Source organism: Pundamilia nyererei, unplaced genomic scaffold (assembly GCF_000239375.1).
Source record: "Pundamilia nyererei isolate P.nyererei 1_Seehausen unplaced genomic scaffold, PunNye1.0 scaffold00037, whole genome shotgun sequence".
NCBI classification, from domain to species: domain Eukaryota; kingdom Metazoa; phylum Chordata; class Actinopteri; order Cichliformes; family Cichlidae; genus Pundamilia; species Pundamilia nyererei.
Genome location: NW_005187438.1, coordinates 1,641,644 through 1,665,491, shown reverse-complemented (window position 1 = coordinate 1,665,491; position 23,848 = coordinate 1,641,644). Strand labels below are relative to the sequence as shown.

Sequence of the window (23,848 nt, the reverse complement as noted above, 5' to 3'; positions counted from 1 at the left end):
TTTTAGATTGAAAAAAAAAAGTTTGCTGCCCGCACAAAGCCTTGCACATCATTGAACATGCTATGTGTATCTGTACTACTGTGCTCACATTATGCTGTGAAGTGTAAATTACATATTGGTCCAGAACCGCCTTCTAATTAGGTGTGATTAGATGAATTACATGCTCACAGGTACATGCTTTAAACTCTAAAGACAAAAACTTTAAGACAAACTTTTTCCATGAGGAGATACATGATAAAACATCCTTCCACTATCAAATACTGTTCATCATCCTGCACAGTGAAGCCATGAGCAAAACATGCTTTTGAGTGAAGGTTAACTTCAAATGAGAAACCATTCACGTTAAATTTAGGAGAAAAATGACAATTTTGTGTTTTAATTCAGTCTGGCAAGCAAGAAACATGACAAATTCACATGCCAAGGAAGACACTGATGTCTTCAAATGAAGGGCATGGGCGTTTTGATTGCAACAGACCTGACGACCAGCAAAACATCCTTAATGTGATGAGGTGTCTACGGTGATTTGATAGACTGCCAAAGACGCTGTTCCCTCACAACGCTAACTGCATATAGATGCTAGTTAATGGGCTAATTTACAGGCACAGGTGGTTTACAATCCACACAGGCAAATTCTCCACTGCATCTCAAATATATTATCCGAAATGTGCTCGAGGTTGCTGATATGCAAAGCGCCGCTTTGCTTTATGAACTGAATCCAACTCCATGACTCAGTCAGTTCGAGATTTTGATTCATACTCTGTACTACTCTGTAAGTGTTCTCGGAAAAATCCCCTGAAATAAAAGCTTTTATTCAAGTGACCTTGAGTAAGATGCAGTAGCTGGTTAGATATCAATGTGAGAGCGAAATGTGTAGCATTCCAAAAAGCAAAAACTTCCTCTAAAAAGTCTGAAATTATTTCTGCCAAAGTTGAAACAGGGACACTTTGTCACTATTCATAAAGAAGTATCCTTCATATTCAATTTGACATGTTTAGATAACTGTCAGTAAATGCTGTAAAACCATACCCCCTCTATGGGGGAACACATATTCCAACAAGCAGATGTTATCTCGCTATAAATTAACACAATTTAATGAGTTCTGCCTAATTCCTTCAGCACCTGTCAGACAAAAGCAGCAGCTGTAAACATACCTGTCCTGCTTTAGCATTTTCACACACAAAGGTCTCATAAGGACTGGCGAGCTCAGGGGGGAACTCGTTGATGTCCAACACTTGGACAGTGATGGCTACTCGACTGGTCAGAACTGGACTGTCTGCAGAGAGAAGCAACAAATAATTACATGAATACAGAAACAGAGACATTTTGGGTGTTTTGTTCACAGCACTGACATCATGTGGATAAATTAAGTACTACCATCTTATGAGAAGCCAGAGCTTGAAGGTTTATCACTGTTGCAGTAGCATGGTCAAGTGGTTAAAGAGGCTTTCATGCTTGAGTCTCCTTGAACAGATGTTATAGCTGTTTAGCCACTGCAAGTGTTCAAATTCTGGAAAATGTCTTATGTGTGTGGAACACAGTGATGCATAAATGCTGTTTTATGATGCTTTTGACTGACGCTGAGAAGGAAAATAAAATAAATACATGCACTAAATTCATCCCATGTGTTGGTTCTAAAGCACACCTCATATTATTGTATACGGCCCTTTCGAGAGGACATTTTTTATTACAAGCCTTTTTTTAAAGGTTCTGTTATAGGTTTGAACCATAAGATGTGCATCCCATTCTAATTAGTGTGTGAAAGCCCCTTCGAGTGGGAATAGCTTGAATCCACAGTTGTTTGTTAGTGTTTCCTCACAGAGGGGATACAATGGGGAAATGTTCTCTTTGTGTGAGAGCCCAGTTAAGGTCAACTTTATGGATTTGATGTGGGAATAGGCTTTGGTGCACATTGGAAGGCTTAGCGTGTTCTCGTTTGTGTGAGTGCCAGTGCATATGTTGGTAGGTTTGTGCGTTGCTGGGTGGTTGAGAAAAAAAAATGCAAGGGCGGGGGGATTGGAGAAGCAGCCACGGCTCAGTTAGCAACCTGTCTCTGACCTTGATGGAAAAAGCAATCTTCCCACCAAGGTAAAAATGACACTGATCATGGGATTTGCTGCTTTGCACTGACTGAACTACTAACACTGATGCTCAGTTGGCAAAAAGGCACTATCGCTCGCTTGTGATCGAGAACTCTATTTATAAAAGTGGGGACAACTTAAAATATTTCCATATCAATAAATTCTATATTTCTATATAGTCTCAGTGGTTTGAGCTAGTTAAGTTTACAATTTTCCCTCTCATCTAATTTTAAAAACTCATCTCCATAACTGTTGTTATTATGAGTGATATATCATTCAGCCCACTAGATGGAGCAATGGCACAGTGGTTATATTTGAATCTGACTTCGAGCAGCAATTTAGCCCAAACATATGCTCTATTGATTTACTGAGTCCTGTATAGTTGTACAATGCTTGAGTGATTTGCCCTGAAGTTACCAGCTTATACTGTTTTTCTAATGCACATTTTGCATTTTTTATTTCTCATTTTAATTAAAAAAATACTTTATTATTGCAAGCAATCAACCACGGATAAAATGCACTGCAGAACACTAATAAAAAGAAATCATTCTGAGTATCTGTCTGCTAAAAGTGTAACTGCAGATAACATAAGTAACAAAAAAACAAATTGTGTTGACTGTCATTTTTTTTGAAAATAAAGAAAAAAAAAAGAAGAAAGATAGTAAGTGTACTTCCTAATTGCCCCATGTCATGGTTATTACAGCATTGAATATATCTCTCCCTTGCCTTAAAATTACCAATGAGTTTAAATGCCAAAACACAACCAGTTAATCTAGCCCTGGCTCTTATTTAGCACGCCTTCTGTTCAGCCCAGTGTCTCAGGGGAACAGCACGCACTGCTCTCATTTTGCTGCATGACTGCAGTGTCTACAGACGACCAGACGGATCGCCAAGGTCTCCGAACTAAAGTGTCTCCAGCTCAGGTGTTGTGACCAGGTGTTTATCGCCGACGAACGAAAGCATAAATGCCATCCAGCAACTCTGTCGATACTGCTGGATGCTTTCCACCAAGTGTAACGGGAATAAAAGGTGTGGGCGGATAAATGTTAAAAAGCATTAGCGGCAAGAACACTCGGTAGATACCGAGGCAGGTCAAATACAGAGGTCTGCAATAATTTACTGTTTATTGAAAACTGCTGTGCAATACTAAATAGGGCTGCTACAGACTGTAGATAAGTTAGAACAATTATTTTTTTTCTCTGTGTGTGCGTGACCTCTCCTCAACAACTGGATTTTTTTGTATGGGCACTGAAGGCATCCTTGCTTTAGTATTTATTGTTGTTATCCATGGTTTAAGACCTGAATAACAGACAGCAAACATGCCAACGATGACAATAGTATCCAGAAGAGTGGAGCCATAACAGCCATCCAATACCCAGAACACAAAGTACTGCCAAATCTAACTCAAGGTCAAACACAGATTTGAACTCAAGCTGGGACACAAACTCTGGGGTGCTGGTTTTATCTCTGTTCTTGCTGCACCAGTCCAACTATTATTTTTAAACACTGGCTCTGGAAGTTTTGTTTATTTCTTTTTTTGTTATTGTCAGTGAGTAACATTGTCTGTAGATGAACATTGGTCCTCTGAGAGGGGTGGGCAGAGGTCTGGATCAGAGCCTGACTTGTAGCGAGGTGATAAGAAAGGAGTGAAGCGCAGGTGGGTGAGGATAAAATGAGCAGAACTTCCCCCTGATTCCTGCATCTAGTATGACACACTGAACATGTAACTGCCTATTAAAACTTCCATCTCGCTTCTCTTCCTCTTCATCTGTGCTGTTTCCTCTCAGTCTACCTCATCCTGCAATTTCTTGGCACTTATGCACAAAAGCCACACAAAGAAAGGCGCACACACATTGAAAACAAAATTAGCATGTCACTTCCATGACCTTGAGGGGAAGTGACTAATATCAGTTTCCAAGGCGACAATGACTCAAGTTTTAACAGCCCATATTTCACAGTCTGTCCTAATGAATATACAGCATGTGTAATTTTGATTGAGCACCAGCCTGCCTCTGGGATAATGACTTTGACGGTTCTTAGCAGATTTGATGACTTGATGACGATGGATTTGCTTATTTATCCAGAAATTTGCTCCACTTCCTTCATAAAAACATAATTAGCTTGATGACATGTCTTAAAGCCACAGCTCCACATTAGTTCCATCCTTTTCCGAGCTTGGCTCACAACATGCTGCGATGCCGCTGCGTCGGCGGACTGTTAAACTGTGGAAGGTTCACGTTTTATTGCGGCGTAAGTAAAAGTTGACTCTGGCAAGACAAGCTCTCTTCCAATGCCAGTGTCATCAAACGTGCTAAAAGAGGCAGTTAAAAATTAAAACAGAGTTAAGGCAAGTATGCTAGAGGAGACAATGTCCTGAAGACACATCCCTCTGGGAGAGCTATCATAGTTTATAGATACCTATAAACCTTTCCAGCAAAATGGGATTGAGTATTGACTTGAGTAAAAGTGCATTAAATCCTTCACGCAGATTAAGGTGGGGGAAGGACAATGACACCTGCGTGAATCATAACTGATCTCATTGTCATACTTACTGAGTTTTGTCGCTACGATGGAGATATTGTGTTGGGCGATGTTTTCTCTGTCAAGAAGTTCATTGGTGGAAATCGTTCCCTCCACTGGATCAATGTCAAAGTAGCTGTCCAAGTCGGTCTTCCAGTCAATGGAATATCTGAAAGAAAACGTTAGTTTAAAGACATCCATTTTCAGCACAAACCAGCAAATTAAACCACAGCGATTTTCCTTCTAGCTTCATGTATATGAGTTAGGTGTAATGTAATGTTGGCGTAGCCTTCATTACTCATTCTGAATGGTCATTTCCAGGAAATGTGCTGAGGATCGCATATACATTCCAATCTAGTAATGGGGCACACGTACTTTGGCCATGCTGAGCTAACGGTTTTCTTGGGAACATAAATGAATTTTGGGCACAGTTGAAACCGTATCAATCTCTCATGCTCAATGAACAACAAAGGCATAAAGTGTTGGTTCGATGTCTGAGAACAGAAGGCATGATGTCCTCTCTGTGAAATGCATCTTTGGTCTTACTGAGTTGCTCTGAATGCAAACTATGAAACACAAAAGAGATCTGAGAGCAGACCGCATGGCAGTGACAGCGCCATTCATCACTCCATGCTATTTGATCTTAAAAGGCTATTTTTCATTAATAATTTTGTGATCGTCAATGGCGTTCCAGCAGAAATAAATAGATTGTCTTTTTTCATTCTCATTCACAATTAGGTCAGTTGAGATGTAATGGGAATCTGGTGCCTTACTCATGGTCATTTCCACAGGGCTGATGGTTAATTTTTCATGGGAGTGAGTCCGCATTCACTACATACAGAAAAGGCTGTCTTTGCCACTATCCTGGTAAAAAAAACCATTTTGTTCCATGCCAAAGTATTTGATCTTAAAAAGCTATTTCTCATGAATATTTATAATGCTTGTTTTCCACACTACAGAGCCTCAAACTGGACTTGACTCAGTCATTAAGAGAAAAAGGCCTGGCTTACATTTACACCCTCAAGTCTTTTAATGTAATCAGGTTGATAACAACACCACTTGAGTAATATTTTCTATGAGCTTGGGTTCCATTAAATTTTCAGTTTAGTTTTGGGTCAGTCGACATTTTCTCTTTAACTCTGCATTGCATGCGGCCTTGAAGCAAACATGATCGTGTCAAAATAGTTTAGTGTGAGTCTCTTTGATAAATATTACAGCCAAACTCCCATCAAAAGTTCAAAAAATCAATAGGTGTAATTTTTCCTCAGGGTAAAACATTTTATTTTTATGCTTTTTGTGGGGAGAGGGTATCATTGTTGTCAACCTGCTAGTCAAGCACATGTGTTGCTTTCACCGTGGCCCATGCAGTTGGTATTACAAGATATCGCATGTTCATTAACAAACAGCGCTGGTATTCAGTTCAACGACACAATACGTATCAACACATCAGTCACAGTTTCTAAAAGTGCATTACAAAGATGAAAAAAAACATTCATTCTGTATTCATGTGGGACAAAAAGCATGTAAAATAGTTTTACTTGTAATTGTCCTAATCTCTGAGTTATCTTTAAATAGAATAGAGCTCATCAACAGCTAGGAATAAGAAATCACAGATATAAAGAGTCTATTTAAGATCAACTCAGTGCAGACAGCTGTAGATATGAAAATTAATTATGGCGTTATCTCCTTCTTTGAATTGCGATGATGTTAATTCACTTCAGTGCACATTGCACACAGTGCACAAGGTGATTTAAGGGAAAAAAGGAAGGCATGTTTCAGTTTATTTTTTACAGTCGTTGGTTTTTAGAGTTTATGGTTTTACTCTGGTAGCATTTTAAAGTCCATGACCAATGTGGCTCTTCAAAGTCTTGTGATCTGTGTTACTGCCTTTTTTAGGCAGAGGCCTTTCCATCTTTAAGTTTTGAAAACTAACACAAGCTGTAGGAAGCTCTATAGAATCAGCCAACAATGCACTATTCATGATGCCCTTTTTGTCCCTGCAGCTAGAGATAGCTTGACACTATACTGCTAAATAGTGTTACTGGTCGAGTCTAAATGTCTAAAAGCATTATTCCCTATGCATGATGGGTCACTGGGTCCGTTGTTTTGAAGTGAAGAATGTATGGCTCTCTAAAGGCACACAAATGAACAATGTCAGCTGTGGTATTGATGAATATTTAAAATGTTGGAGACAAAGTGGAGATCCACAGAGTAGAGGGCATTCGTTTTTTGTTGTACAAATCTTTGCTTCTTCTCTTCTTTTGTTTTCCCTGAGATGAAATATTCATAATAAAACAACTACTGTCCATGCAACATGTTTTTTTTTTCCCATTTTTTGCGTAACACTCTGGTAATTCATCTCTGAAATCCATTACTATAAAGCAATCCACCTGAATAAGAGCAGCTAATATGTTTTAAAAAGCGAAAGGGTTCTCATACATTTTTAAGAATGCACTCTTTTGTCTTTGCAAAGGACAGTCTATTGTTATCCACCACTGAGGTTTAATGGTAGAAAATGGGGCAGCATGAGTAAGTGTGCGTTCTATGTATGTGTGTGCGTGCAGTGGCGGGTGCATATCGAGGCAGAGAGATTGAGAAAGAAAAGGAGCGTCTTGCCTTGATTATAAATCAGAAGATGAGTGAGGCATGTCAGATCTATAAAACTGAGCTGTAATGTTAAAATGTCTCACCTGATAATTACCCAGGAGAGAGCAGCAGCGCCTTATAAAGGACCCTTCAGCTTTCATAAACTAGGTGGTTGATTTCAGCGTTCAACAAAAAACTATTAAAGAGGAAATTAAAACCTGAGTAATTAATTCTAATAATATAAAGCAAAGGGAATGAATTTCCATTTGTTTTTAGTACCCTTGTAAGGTTACATGGATATATTATGCTATGGTTTACACTTTTCTTTCATCTAACACATTCTTAGATCTGTTACTTCTGAGCAGTATTTAATGCAAACATGTCATCTGCATTGTCCAAAGCAGACTTACTACAAGCTACAACACTGTGAAGTGATGATACTGTATGCATTTATGTAGAATCCACAGCCATGTATGTAAACCTTGATTTATTGAAAACATGTTTTGTTCAGAATGTCTTGAAAATACTTTATCAAAACTGAAACTGATACAACAAAAGGGATTAGATTTGAGAAGGTAAAACGTGATTCACTGTACAATCTGGGTTTTGATTGCATGATACAGTAAGTATTTCCTTCACTGTTAAAAAAAATGATGCATGCAATCTTAAATGTTTATATAGAAGTCTATGGGAAAACAACCTGCACCCGACAAAAATAAAGCAAAAGAAAAAGAAAAAAACAAACAAAACAAAATCTGTTTTGTAAAATCAATTTTGTAAATTATGCAGATTTTTAAGGTCCACTCTTTGTCACCTACAGTTTTAAAAGTGATTGGTGAAAATGTTCGTCCTGTTCCTTCTTAACTGGACTTAAACAGTATGAAAGTATGAAACAGTAACAAGTCCAGTGTCTTAGTTGTTGCTAGAACTGCAATCTTCTGGACAGAGACCTCTGATGTTGTGCTTAGAATCTGGTGGAGTCTCTCTCCCAGTTTGGGGGGTTACAGCTTCTGATGTAACTAATACCACTGGGATCACTTTGGACTTTACCTTTCACATGTGTTCCTACTGTCTGCTCTATCAACCACAAGCTGATGCTTTGGCAGTCTGGTGGGTTTTCCAATGCTCTTCTGAGCATTGGAAAACGGTCATGGTCACGTGTTGACTTATATACCTAATCGGCTTGGTTGCTATAATGCCTGATAGGAATTTGTGTTCTGTGGAGAGGCAGGTAATTGGCTGTTACCTGCCTTTAGGGGATCCTTCATGATCAGGATTGTTCTGCCTTGTCTGGATGAATACCTGCTATTAGCAGCCCCTTATTCGTGCTGCCAGGCAATCATGGATCGCCAAATCCTCTTGAGAACAAAGGGCAAAAATATCTTCCAATTTAACTTTTTTTGTGATTTGTATGCCGACTACAGGGGCCATAAATGAACAGGCTGGATCTCAGGAGGAGATAGCTTTTTCATAGGCTGGAATTGTGCCGGGTCCCGGTACTGTCCAGTTCTTCATTCCAGAAAGTGGATGTCTGTCTTTGTGAAGTTGACTGGTTCTTGTTCTGGGAGGTGGCTGAGGTGTGCTCTTAGGTCCAATAGCCACTTGGAGTTTGTGTTGTGTGACAACTCTTTTTCCCACATATTCTTCAAAATTGTTCCGTTTCAGCTCTGGATCGTTTTCAGTGGGTTTGATACCTTGTGTTTGGCCATAATCTTTAACCTCAGCTCAGTAGATGCATTGGTCACTGCATTGCTTTCTTCTGTCAGGGCTGGCTTATTATGTCCATACTGCTCACTATTGTTCCCAGTGTGCTATCGCCTCTCAATGTCCAGGTTTGTAGTGTTCTTTCAATGATGTTATTACATTACTGATTTATTCCCAAATTGTCTGCCTTTGTTGGCATAATTACATAGGTTCCTGCTGCTTTATCCCTATTTGTTATCTGGAAAACAAATTAAACATAACAACAGGTATCTCTAATGTTCAGCTTGAGAGGCAGGGATCAATACATTCAGTTTAGTTTAATGAGTCATTATAAACTATTAAAAACTAAAGTCACTAATTTTTGTTTTGAAAGTACACAGAATATTCAAATATACTTAATGACACCTCTTACAAAGTTCAAATAGTCTGCTTATGTTGTGTAACATTACCGGCAAGTGTAGACCTGCTAACAGATCATCCTAGCAGGATTTTAGATGGCAGTGTCAAATGTTCTACATAGACTGATTGGGCTTTAGACTGATGAGTAAACCTGACAAAACTCTCAAGATTAAAGCTATGATGACACTGATGAATGAAGACTGGAAACACCGATGAATAGAGATCTAAAACCTTCAATCACCGGCTGCAGAATGACAGTACTTCCCTATTTAACACTTTTATTCTCAAGAGAATACCAAGGGCAATTTGGCTCAATAGCCTGAGCTCTTGAAGATGGATGCACGTTTAGATCCTACCATACTTTACTCAAGTATTTAGTACAAATTATAGTCTGAATAATGTCAACCAATGTGTTTCTTTTAATGGCAGGGATTTCTGAATCACGGGAAACACTGTAATGTAGCTGTGTTGTCAAGGTTCTACATAAAACCATCATGACGATGCAAATTTAGTATAATTAAGTTGGCACAAAATGCATAGCATCTTGACAAGTCTGTTAATCTTAGTAATTAAGAAAAGAAGTAAGTGTTGTTCATTCAGCATCATATTCGGTCAGTGGCATAACTGATTGCATGAAAAACTGATTTTCAAGTGCAGTTTGTCTCTGAACATTCCTACAAAACAAAAGAGAAATATTTCGAATTATATACAGTGCTGTGCAACATTCTTCAGGCACATTTTTTATTTCTTTTGTTCTTATATTTTCAAAGTGTCTGGACTTCTTTAAAATTTCTTGAAGATATTTCACCTCTCAACCTCTCATCTGAGAAGCTTCTTCAGTTCTAAGAGCAACTGGTGGAGAGTCCCAGATTTTTAAGTCCTGTTGGGAGTGTCCCTAAGAGGATCCTGGACCCCCTGTTGTTCCTCTTCCTAATCACACAAGCAAAGGTGTGAAAACAGGTGTGGGTCACAATCAGCCAAAGCTTTGGGTGAACCTGTTGTGAGACCTTGCCCCACCCTATCATGTGACTTACTGAGAACAAATGACCTAAGATGTGAGTGGGCGTTAAGGTTTTCTGGGAAGGGATCTCAAAACTGGATTATAGATGGCAGACAGTTGGTGTCGTAAGCCACCGCCTCTGTTTGAAGATGGTCGTTCACAGTGGACATAGATGGCTTTTTCACTCCTCTTTCAAACCCTCTGTCTTCTCTGTCCAAGAAGTGGACATTGGCATTCTCAAAAAAATGGCCTTTGTGCTTTAGATGCAGGTGTACAACTCCAGATGCTCTTCTTTCCAAGCTCCTTACACTACGATGACCTGGATGACTGAGAAGCCTCACAGATATGCTTCTTATAGTTTATTAAACTGTGAATAAGTATAAAAACACACCTAATTCATGTCTTCACACAACTTAACATAAAAACTATTTTAAATTGTATCTTTTGGTACCTTGTTACAACAGTTGTCACAAAAACACAGTTTGTTCTCCTTTCTTTAGTTGACTCTACAGAAAATTCCAAAATTCCAGGCTATATTTTACCCAATGGTAGTGGGCATGTGATTAAAATTGATAGAATTATGAATGCAGAAAAGTCCAGCCAGATTTTAGTGGATCATGCAATACCATCTGGAAAGCATCTAACTGGCAACAGCGTCATTTTTCCAGCACAAAAGTGATGCCTTACATGTTATTAATGCAACAAAAGTGTATCCTGCTCGAAAAATGTGCCTCTTCAAAGTCCAGACCTCATCATGGCAGACAACATCCAGAGAATTGTATTGTATGCCCTTTAACAAGACTGGAGAACTATGCCTGAAAACTGCTTACAGAAATAACAAGAAACCTTGCTTAAGAGATTTCAGGCTGTACTGGAGTTACTTATACTATCTGGTTACACCAAATATTAACCTTTGAATTATACTCATGTTTTAATAACTCAGTGCACATATTTCCCATTTTTCTGCAGAATATAAAGAAATGAGAGGTTACTCAAGACATTTGTGTAGTACTGTGGAGACATATGTTTGTGATTTAAATACAACCACTTCCTGAGGCATTAAAAACAAAGGTTTTCCAGACAGTTTCCACTGTGTGCAAAATATTTGTGGCAGTTTAACTTGAAAGAAACCTGAGACTGGCTTACCCTTTGATAAATCAGATCACTTTTCCCACCACTGAGATATAACAAAACTGCTAAAACTGAACTGTGATTAAACACCATGTGCAGAAATATATGTCTACAGGATCTACTTTTTAATCCTGAAGAGTTTAACTTTACCTGACTGGGCTGCTGCTGGCATCCAAATCCTGTGCAGTCACTGCTCCGATGATGGTCCCCGCAGGTGTGTCCTCATACACATCCATCACATAGGAGGGCTTATTGAACACCGGAGGCTCATCCACATCCAAAACGTTAATCTTCACTGTTGCTGTGTCTTTGAAGGCCCCAGAGCTCTGAAATCTTGGATCCAGGTGAGCGTTGGAAGCATCTACCTTAAAGGTATATGCCTTCTTTGTTTCATAGTCCAGAGGCTGAGTGAGGGGAAAAAAGAAGTAATTTTTACCTCCAACTTGTTTGCAAATCATAATTGTGTCATGTGTTTGCACTTCTGATCTAATGCACTTTTGGTGTAGTGTTCAATCACGTACGTGCTAAGAGCTCTTGAGGAAAATGCTGCAACTCGATATCAGCATCGCTGTTGACAGCAGTTTCCTCTCACTTCATTTTTGTTATATTATCATTTTCAAGCATGAGTAACTGCTATCAAATGTCAACATCAGTCTTCACATTCAATAAAAAACAGCATTACGTGTTATTTCCTGTATTTATTCAGTTTGGCAAAACACATTCAAGCGGCATTGTTCACACCTGCCTGCAAAGAAAAGCTGAAAAAAAGAGTAAATGCATGTGAAAAAAGCAACAACTGATATGATAGGAAGGATAATGATTGTGTGTATGCTTGTTGTTTACATGACAGGTCAATTGGCAGTTAATAGTACAGTAGCACCAAGTTCATGAGACACATATTGCAGGTCCTGACCAGGTCAACGTTTCCCCCCCTCAGGGTGATAAAGTCAAGCAGCACTTATTTGGTTCAGCAGGACTTCACCCCACATACAAGAGTTCTCAAACAATAGCTTCAGAGTTCATATGTTCTTCCTACTTGAGCGTCTGACATATCAGCTCAGGGTCAATTAGTGAAAAGCGAGGGGTGGAATGAGCGGCCTCGGCATGTCTGCGAATGAGGTGTACACATCCGACAGCAATGACACCCGTGTTCGTGCTTCTGCCTGTCTCCTGCCCTCTCATGTGTGACCAACCGTACTTGGCGAGCTTGCAGTCGGTCACGCTCTACTGGCCGGGAGTCACATGAGAGACATTCCTTTCTGTGTATTTCAAATTGACTAACATGTAACCACTATGGCAGCAATGCTATCTCCCTGCCTCAGGTCTTTGGCTTCTCTGGCCTGCTGTTTCAGAAGACACCAAGTGAAAACAGCTGGTAATAGGGCTGCAAAATGTTCTTATGTGAAGAGACAGAGGCTGTGGGAGAGTGGGTAAGCTGGAGGATGCCTAAAATTGAGGATTTTTTTTTTTTGCCATGCAAAATGAATATGACTAAATCATCTGTCCAAATTAAATGCACATGAATTAGCAATGTAATTAGAGTCCAACCACTAGAAATAATCAGAGGCTGTGCAGTCATGATTTCACAGTGATAACAGATGCTTCTCAAGCCCTCTGTCTCTCTTCCATCTCCACGGCTTCACAGTCTTGCACTTACAGCAGGTGTCCATAAAAAGAAAAAAAAAGAAAAAAGAGAGCGAGAGCACTATGTGAAGGCAAGCCAATCTGAAAGCAATCATTGACCATCAACCACCATGATTGGTTTGATTACAGTGCACCAGATGCAACTGGCTAGGCACAGCTATAAGATTCTTTAACAGGAAATACACTCTGTCCCTTTCAATCACTCTCAAGAGGTGACAACATCAAGGGAAGACAGAGCTCCCTGAAGCAACAGTCTGGTGTAAAAACTGAATTAATTGTGGGTGTCAGTCAAATTCTGATCGCCGCAATCAAGCGAGAAGTTTCCCCAAAGTTACACCGACACCTGCAAAGTAGTCTGAAATGTACAACAGTCAGTGTTTACTGAGCTTCCTGCTGTGAATTCCTGGAAACCAGCATCAAAAGGAAATCTCTATGCTTTTGTTTCTTAAAAAGTATGTTTGAGAGAACTGAAATAACTGCACCAATAAGATATTTAAAACAGTTCTCATTACCTGGATTTATACGATTCAAACCCCGCATAAACAAAGCAAAATGAATAACATACTAATAATAGCCCCTCTGGCATAGTACATCATACTGTGCCTGGACCGGCATCTGTAGACAGCCATGCATAGTTCAACAGTAATACTTGCACAGGTGGAGAAGGAGGAGGGAAGGCGGTGGTGGGCCTGTGGACAGCAGGAGGTGTACGCCCGGCCTCATTAGCCAGAATCTCACTAGGGATAGGGAGAAGCTCTGCTTTCCATCTCAACATGCTGCATCACCACAATTAGGATACAGGCCCAAAATCTCACCCTTTATAACTGTCTAATTTTCTTGTAATCCGCAGCTAGCTGAGGACAGTCTTGCGGGATGCGATGAGGAAATGCTCCTTTCACACACCGATTTTGCCACAGTTTTGACACAAATCTCCTAGCAAGCGCAGCTGGTGTCTTGGAGCTCCAGCTGACAAATGACTTTGCATAAATAATGCCTGAAAACAGTTGAGCATGAGCAATGCTATTTAATTGCATGTGGATTCAGGCATTTTAAATGTGACTGTTTTAATAAGGCACTCTTAAACTGCAGCAACGCTTAGCCAATTTTGTCAGACTCAAAAAGTTACCTTGCTATATCTTAAAACTGCTGGTTGGTTTATTCGTTATTACTACATATTTATCACATATGAGTTATGATTCACATATTCTTGTTTCTTTTTTTCTCAACTTCTTTGCTTCTGCAGTTATACTCTCTGCATTTGCATATTTGCAAATGTTTTAACATTTCTCACAAGCCACTAACTACAAGGTGCTCTCAAATCTGTGCATTCACATTCACCCTCCCATTCACAACAGCTTTGTTTGACAAAAATTCCTACTTATTAAGATGTCCCAGGTTTTATGCCAAGAAATAGTATGGTGCATTTCTTTGAAAGATGTGTGTCTTTTCATAATTATGAAACACTCACCTTTGTTAGCTAAAACAGCCAATGTGGCAACTAGAAAGTGTTTTAAATGTCATAAAAATATTCCTGCCCTGAATCATTTTATGCAACATTTATCACATTTATAACATTTTGCTCATTATGAAACTTAATTAAGTTCATTTGACATGTTTATTCAGTGTGTAACAATTCAACAGAGTGGAAGACTAAAATATAGTGCACAGGAGACCAGGAAAATAATCCAAACCTTTTAATACCCTCCCCATCATATTGTTTTAAGCTTACCAAACACTGCCAATAATATTTGATTGCACAAAGACCCCCCCAGGATATTTTCTTCTACAGTATCAAAATAAAGAGCAGAGCTCTCAAATTCTACACTAGCATTTGAAAACTAAAAACACACAACATGATAAAGCACATATTAGTGCTTTATTATGGCTTTATTATTTTTTCTTTTTATGGAGCACTATGGCAGACGATTGAAAGGTTTTGATATCGAGTCTCCTATTAAATGAAAAGAGATGACAACACGGGGGCAAAGTGCAGTTCATTTACTTCACAAATGGAAGCTGGAGATTAGACAATGCATGGACAAACCATCGAGCAAATTCCACAGTGCAAACAGTAATGTTCAGAGCTTCACGGCCTTTTAAATATGTCTGAGACACATGATGGTCCAAGTATGTCTGGGATAGCTGTGGTTAAATTGGAATAAAATGGGACCAGGAGGGGGTAATGAGAAACTCTGAGTTAATGAGAAGACGTACTAATGTGTCAACGCTTGACTTGGGGAGAATCAAATCAGACCTGCAGGCCATAGGGGAAATTTCCCAAGAAGGAAAAAAAAACAGCCATTCATTCTGTGCCTGCATGTATCATTTTAGGTTTTTTTCTTCCTCTCCTTCGAAGATGACCTACTTATGAAGCCAGCTCTGTATTGCTAAGTATTACCCATATCCACACATGTATATTGTCCATAAACAAGTTGCATACCATTCAATTACATGTTTAAAGTGTCTCATTATTGCTTCAGTTGTTATGCACCTTTTTATGGGTGACTGCAGACGCAACAAGGAAGTGTATCAACGGCGGAATTTGTAAGGAGGACAAACCAAGTTCCTCTCATGTCAGTGCTACTGCTCTTCAACATCACAACAGAACATACTTGAAATTCTAGACATGGCGCAGCGCCCTTTGATATGTAAATGTGCACCTTCATTGCACTGGCAGTGATACTGAATGAAGGAACTTTATTTATTTTTTCCTTGCCAATTGAACCTGTTATGTTCCAAGGGAATTTGTTAATTCAGAGCTGGGGACTAATCACAGCATCATAGTCTCACAGGTACAGTATTATCCTTCACACACGTTAAAAAGTCCTTACATCGACAGATTCCCATGTGTGAATACAGAACAATGGATGAGCTCGTTGACGATTTATACTGAGATATTATAAGGGCAAGTCCAAAAAAAAAAAGTAATTTACGTCTCACTTGGCACTCATTTCTGTTTCTACTCGCGCCTTCGCAGCTTTCTCTCTTAACAGCATAAAGTGTTAGTTGCAGCTGTTGTTGTTTTTTTGTTTTGTCTTGTTTTTTTTTACCTTGGTGGTTATTTTAGGGATGTGAGAGGCAGGATGATATGCATATTTAATAAGTTCACCGTTTGTTTGTGCATTCACTTCAGTATACTGTAACAATAGCAGAGTTCAATACTCTTCTTCAACTTCAGCTATGCTCACCTGCTAATGGGGGGGATAGTTTTCTGCCAATAGCCGGGACTGTATCTAGTCTTTCCCACTGACGAATCATTATCACAGCACAGCAAGCCATTAGAGGGCTGATTTTATTTGTTTGTGCTGAATGCCTGTGTTACCTGAAGAGGGCCGAAGATTAAATGGGTGAAAAATCCAACAGTGTTGGTTAATCTGTGATGTGCAGAGCGGCTTTAAATCCGTTTAACCACAGTATTATATATTTACAATACTACTTATGAATCACCAACCCCTCCAACCCCCTCGAGAGCAAATCAAAGTTAAGCCAAACATGCCCAGAATATTACACATTTCTAATAGCAGCCACGTGAGCCAACATATTTCTCTGAATAGCAAAAGTGCGTGTTGTCTGGATGCTTATTTCTTGTGAGATCAATACCTTCCGAGCCTACATGACAGCCAGTCCAATAAGCTAAACACATTATTTGTTGGATACAAAGTCGCTTCAGATTCCACTGAGATTGTGAGATGAGCAGTTATGAGGCATGGTTTGTCGCCGGTTTAGTAGGGCTGTCTAAAATGAATGACACCTTCATGAAGTCACCGCAGTCATTGACTGACAGTTCGGTGAAATTCGGCCATGCAGAAGAATACTTAAGCCCTGGGGCCACAATTGTGCTATCAGCAGTCAACTGACCACAGAGCACAAAGAGCTTATCATCAGTAGAGAAAAGCTTACATGCCCCAGAGAGCCATTTCATGTCCCTATGAATACCAGGGGGTCCTAACACTGCGGAGAAGAGCTGCTCACTTTATTGTGCTGCCATCAGTCACATCGGTTTGTGTCCTTGGCTGCCTCGAAGCATCTCCATCCCCCCAGTGTTCACAACAGTGGAGTGCCATGTGAGAGCCTTGCCAGCAGCTCTGTCCACACTGCAGTTGAGTAGAGTGACTGTGAAAGACTCGCGCTGCCACTCTTAATAGGACAGGGTTAGCCATGAGATGAGCCCCGAGACACTAGTTTAATCTATAACACCCACGCCTCCCCAGGCCACCGGAGAGAGAAGGCACTTCATCGACTCCTAGCACCACCTCAGCCACCTCTTTGTCACTCTCTCTCTCCTCTTTTTCTCTTGTTGTACGTATTTGCTCACAGACGGCACATGCAAACACAGACGTGCACACACATTGCTCCCTGCTTGGCGACTCGGCAAGGTGTTATTCATGTGTTGGACACCTGAATCTCCCGCTGTGCTGACATATTGTTTCCTGCTTCCCCCCATCTCTGGACTCCTTTTACACCAGGCCTAAAATAACTCATTTCACCTCCTACTGGAACATTCGGCACGTTAATCAATAGATGGGTTTCAACTCTTGTCTTTGAGCAGGACTAGGTAGTATCATGCCACTCCGTGGTCTCTGTTTTTTGGGGGATTCTTTTTGGCGTGTATGTTTGTTTGTTTTTGTTTTTTATTTGTTTGTTTGTTTGTTTGTTTGTTTGTTTGTTTGTTGGGGGGGGGTACTGTAATTATCCTATACAAATATATAGGTTATGAGCATTATATGTTTCAGATGGTTTTACAATACAATGACATGTTATTTCAAGACATTTGAATGAATGTGCCTTTGTCTAATCAGTCTTCTTTGTTCTTTTGCATTCAACCAATATTCTTCACAGTTTTTGGTCCTTCAAGCAGCTTGTTCATTGTGTTTGTCGTTTGACCTTTTTTTTAAGCTAGTATCTCAGGGAGATTGAAAGGCGTTAACAGCATTCATGCTCTGAAATGATTACTGTTCAAACAGCACAGTAATGACATGTCTGATGAAGAAATTAGACTGCAGTCACTTTATGGCTTCAGTAAAATTAAGTCCTTAATTGATGGCAGGAAGGCTGAAAAAAAAGGCTTCTTCTCTCAGTACAGTCAATTGACTATGGGGAAGTCTAAATATGGACATTTTGAGCAAAGGCAAACCAAGCAATCAGTCGAATTTGTTTTGCTCCCTATTGGTGGCACACTCTTTTCTTAAATGCCATGCAACACTATAACATTAATCACTTGAACATGCTGTTCTTTGGGAGCAGAAAAAACATGTCACCTTATGCAAGCTGGATGACTCATTGGCTGACTTTGACTGCTGCTTTATTAACTCAAAATCTTGAAAGACCTTCTTTCTATTTACATTTAAATACATTAAATAATCCAGCTTGTACGCTAACATAGCATCTATAAGCAAGAGTGATGGAGTCTTGAATCTTATAGACTTCTTGTATGAAGCATTATCTCAGTTAAAACTTTTCAGATATGGTCTGAAATTTGCTTGTGACAGCATCATTTGCAAAGCAAAAATTTGTCAGCCCAGGAAAAGTGCTCTTTGATTTGGTAAGTTTGGAGGCCAGTGAACTTACTTTCATGTTTAAGAAACCAGTCTGAGATCATTTGAGCTTACTTACAATGTGGCCATAAAGGGACAGACACAGTTAACAACAACAACCAGGTGTAGAGTTTAAATCATGCTGAATTGGTACTAAATGGTTCAAAGTGTGCAAACATTGCATCAACACCACCAGCAGCCTGTTGATGGCAATATGGATCCCTATTTTCATGTTTTTTGCACCAAATTTTGACCCTAAATTTGACTGTCAGAGAAGACATTTTTTCAGTCCTCCGTACCATCCAGTTTTGGTGAGTTGTGGCAAATTGAAGGCTCAGTTTCCTGTAATTAGCTGACAGGAGTTGTACCTGGTGTAGGCTTCAGCTGTTCCATTCAATCTGCTTTGTGTTTTAAAGATGCTGTTCTGCAAATCTCGGTTGTAACAAGTGGTTATTTGATTATTAGCTCCAGGCAGTTTGTCCAGTCTCCACTGACCTCTGGAATTAGAAAATGATTATTACCCTGAGAACTCCCACCCACTCAATGTTTTTTCACAGTCTTTCAGATTCTCTGTAAACTGAAAGATTTTTGAATGGGAAATGCCTGTCTGATACCAAAAACCACAGCACATTCCCCTTTATTCCCTATCCCTATATCCCTGTTTCTCAGTTTGAACCTCAGCAGGTCATATTGACTTTGTCTACATGGCTAAATTTACTGAATTGTGGCGATGTGGTTGGTAACACAGTGGCTGGTGAGTATATGCTAAGTTTGAAACCTTCAAGCCATTTTTTTCTTTGTCAGATGTTTCAGCACCAAGGACAGAGTGACAAATGACACCTATGTTCACAGACTCTGTAAAACTAATTATTTCTTTTATAGTAAGCACTAAACTTATTTCTATGTAAAGTGTACTTTTGCTATTGTTGCATGTATGTTTCTATAAATGTGGCACAATGCAGCACAGAATTTAAGCACAAATGCCTACAGCGTGGACGCTACATTTTCTGTGTATTTGGTTTGTTTGAAAGTTGGTATTCTTAAGATGACGCTTGTCTAAAGAGTGTCTAGTTTACACTTCGTGCTGTTTATAAGTTTTCACTTTTTCTGTGCATTTTTTATGCAATGATCTTCCAACACTGCCTTGACAACCAACTTAAATATACTAACAATAATCTAGCAATCCTAACTGATGACTTCAAAATCCATGGCAACCGATTTTTAATAGACTGGACCATTAAAGCTGAGGACAAATCTCTATACAATATGTATTTCATTAATCCATTTTCACCCTCATTTTTGTAGAGCTTCAGCGCAAAGGTGTTAGGCTTGCCACAGAGAATAATTGGAGTTCAACATCTTGTAGCATCAAACCACTGATTAATAAACTTACTCCACTCTTGCTAAGGAATAGCCAGACCATGAACATAAACTATAGAAAACCTTGACAACCAATCAAAAACGATGCCAGACATGACACCATTGTAACAAAATATCCAACAGCAGCTCAAAACACTGTAATATCCAAAGGACCATATCATATTTGTCTTATCTAATGATGTGTTAAATTTATTTATTTTATTTTATTTTGTCTGAACTGCCAGGCACTGGAGATGAAACATAGCCATTTGGCTAACTCTGGCATATTTACATTGATATGTTCAATAATATAGACTGCCCCTTTTAAATAAAAATATTTCAATTCAAATTTATTTTAAAAAGGAGATTTGCCAGTAGGATGCCCAGATACATGTAGGTGTAAGGCAAGATGGACTGGCATGGAAATGCTGTTATCATCTGAGGTTACAGGAAATCTAGCTGAGCTGTCCAGATTTTCCCTAGCATATTGCATACATATGTTCTAGATATATTATTTTACCAACCCCAGTTGTCTATAAATACTCATGGTTAAGCTATAGATACAGCAGCTTGCAACTGAAGTCGTCTGTACTTCTCTACAGTGGTTTATGGACCACTGTCGCTCTCTGTGGTAATGGATTTGGAAGTGGTGCCAGAGGTTTGCAGCAAATGCTCTTTATTCAATGCACTGTGGCCGCTGGGGGCATTCAGTTTTTACAGGGAGGAGATAGTCCTGTATTAAAATAGATTCCCTGAATGTGAGCCAGCAAATATTAAGCCACACAAGCTGTCATTAAACAATGCTGTTCCTTTAGGCCTCGCACATTTCAATTACACATATCTGCCATCTTTTTTTTCCCTCCCAGGAGAAGGCAAATAAACAGGCAAATGGACAAACAGCATTCAATCTGACTGAAAACTATTCTAGCGTCGTAACCCAAGGTTATCATGCAAGATCTCTCAATGTGTGGGTGTGCGAGTCTTCTCCATATACCTATAGTGGTATTTGAACACACTGTGTGCCACTGCATGCTTTTCCATGTACAGTATGTCCCTCTGTATGCACACATTTGTCAGTACGTCTCTTTGGGAATTCATTGGTGGATTTACCTATTGTCTCCCATAATCTTATGTTTTGCAGATGGGATGTACAAATTCCCCCTATGCCTCTGTGCCTCTTTTTTACCTCTCTCCCTGTATTGGTAGACTGGGAAACAGAGGATCATCCTTTGAACCCAACACTCAGCCTGATCCTCTTATCATAGCCAACCTTCCTGAGTCTTTAATTTGAGGTCTGCCAAACTCTGCTCTGTGCACAATGTGGCTCTTGTCTCTACCCCACTGTTTTTAATGTGTGTGAGAGGAAGGGAAGTAAAAAAAAAAAAGACAAGAAAGACAGAGAGGGAGGGGAAACGGTAGAGTGAGGGGTGATCTGTGCACATTTGCACACCTGTCTCTAGGGATAGTCTATCAACCTGAAAAAAGACAAGTCCGTAGGCAGGTCAGTATTCTGGGGAACACAGTGAACAACTCTTAAAGGCTTCATCTCTGGCTACCTGCTTCCCACGCCTTTCCAAGGCAATGCTCATTCTTCCTCTTTTCTCTTTCTCACTCCTGCTAATATCGTAATACCAGATGGGACGGAGCACGTGTTGTTTGGCAAATTACCCTGTGGGGGGTCTGGTCAGTTAGAGGGGCTCAGAATGCCTCCCTTCAATGCTGGCTTTGTACAGAACCATGCTACTGTAGGGGATACATCACAATGCTGCATTGTTGTTATGGCAGCATATCAAACATGGGAAGTAAAACAATAGCAGGAAAGATGCATCCCTGCCATCCATCGAGGCTATGCCTGATGTAAACAAATAACTGTCTTCATTTACATTATAATTGCCTCCTGTTTCATTCTGTTTTTCCATTACTGTCAATGAGAAGGTCACGATATAATGATCTACAGCTATGACTATATCCACTATTTGCTTTCAGTGTACAGACGCGTGCCTATGATCTACACACACTGGTTTGCACATGTTCATGCACACACGTATAGAGCATACTGAGGGAGCTCTTACACTAAGCAGTGAATCAATTACTCACTCAGCTGCATATTTTTGGAGGATCAAAGGATCACACACCTTTGTGTAGTCGTGTGCTGGGGCATGTACTAAAAATGTACCAGTTAACGAATACCTCAGTCTGATAGATCAGAAAAACAAATGCAGATTCGCATTCCCCCAAAGAAAATTTTAGACACTTACATCAGAAAAAGCCTGAAAGGCACAAAATACAGATAGAATTGGCTGCACCTTTTTTTCAAATACTTCTGCAATCAGATGAAATAAATGCTCCGTCCCTGAATAAAATGAGAGACAAAAACGGATCTGTTGTAACTCCTTAGCAGTGATTTTTTTTTAGTGAAGAAAGCAAGTTTTAATGTGAAACCCACTTCTTTAACTTCTACAAGTGATTTTTCATGTGAGGGAAGACTCTTTTTATACACAATTACACACAACCAAAAATAATTACGAGACAAGAAAAATGTAATGACATCAAATGAAATTAAAATTAAATGTTGCTGTTAAATAAGTATTTAAACAGAAAAAGTTGTGGCTTATCGATTACATATGTTCCAACACATTTAAATGTTTTCTATAAAAGCATGCTAAGCATAATCTTTAGTCACTGACATTTATATTGTCTTCTTTTCCACAATGCTGACATTTTCTGGCTTTTTCATCATGCAAATGTAGCTTTCCTTTGCACTTTTTCCCCCCCTTTTCTCTTGAATCTCAATACCACTGATAGAAAATGCCATTTAAACTCACCACAGGGGTCTGCTGCATCCTGCTAAAGTGAAATACGCAAAAGAATACGAAGGTATCAGTGTAACAATAGACTTGTGTCAGCTGCTAAGTGATTGAGAGCTGATATTTCTGCATGTTTCTTTGTCCATGCGTTAGAGAGAAAGCGAGAATGCATGAAAAACTTTATATGAGTGCATCTGTGTAGTTTCTTGTGTGGGTAATTTTAACTTTTACACCTTCACATTATTTGTTCTCTATTGTTACATGACACTTTCTGAGATAGTGAGCCAAACATTTGCCAGCTGTTCCAGTGATACTGGCATGATGGCAGAATTGTGGAAGCGTGAGCATTTTTGTTATTGTGTTATGGCTCCAAATGGCAATGAAAGGTATGAGTTTGTGCACTGCTGAAAACAACATATTGCACAGTATTAGTTAGGCCTGTAATGCTTGATGCTTTCATAAAACAAAACAGAGTGGCGAGGCAAACAAATCAACATCAGGAAGCTCGTGTTTCTGTGTACATAGGCACTTTGACTTTGATTTTGATTAATATGGCCCGATGAAGGCAAAAAATCAATCCAGTGGTAATTAAAGTTATATAAAATTCTATTAATGCACTTTTTTGTGATGCATGCCATCATTGTAAAAGCTGTACCTTTTAAGAGATGGCCGGTGAAACCTTAATGAGACTGCAATGTGACTCTTCTCTGCCCATGCAGCACTCACCCACCCACGGCAATTGACTTGAATGCTTTCAGTGTCCAAAGAGAAATATCATCCTTTTGCTGTGGGTGTAAGAGTGACATTATGTCTATTTATGTGTGTTAACATAAGTTGTTAACCAGATTTATCACAAAGAAAGGGTCACAACAGAACAGAGCATAAATGATTTTAATGAGGATATTCTGACTTGAAGAAATTTAGAGGTTTGCTTTTTTGTGTCACAGCTCTTTGTCTAAATCTAAAATTGGGTTTTTCTCTCTACAGATAACACAGAATGGCTGAAAAAGCAAAGAATCAAGGTGCTGGAATGACCAAGACAAAGTCCAGAACTCAGCCTGATTGAAACACTTTGCTGGGACCTTG

At 39.4% G+C, this 23,848-nt stretch overlaps 1 protein-coding gene across 1 annotated transcript in view; it reads right to left on the bottom strand.

Annotated features, from left to right (window-relative positions):
* LOC102199541 (cadherin-12-like) overlaps nt 1-23,848 on the bottom strand; it is a 107,257-nt gene that overhangs the window by 16,668 nt on the left and 66,741 nt on the right. The window contains exons 7-9 of the mRNA XM_005730418.1: nt 11,569-11,822; nt 4,631-4,767; nt 1,152-1,273 (exon numbers count right to left, since the gene is read on the bottom strand). Of these exons, the coding sequence (XP_005730475.1) occupies nt 1,152-1,273; nt 4,631-4,767; nt 11,569-11,822 (513 nt within the window). The remainder of the gene's footprint in view (nt 1-1,151; nt 1,274-4,630; nt 4,768-11,568; nt 11,823-23,848) is intronic.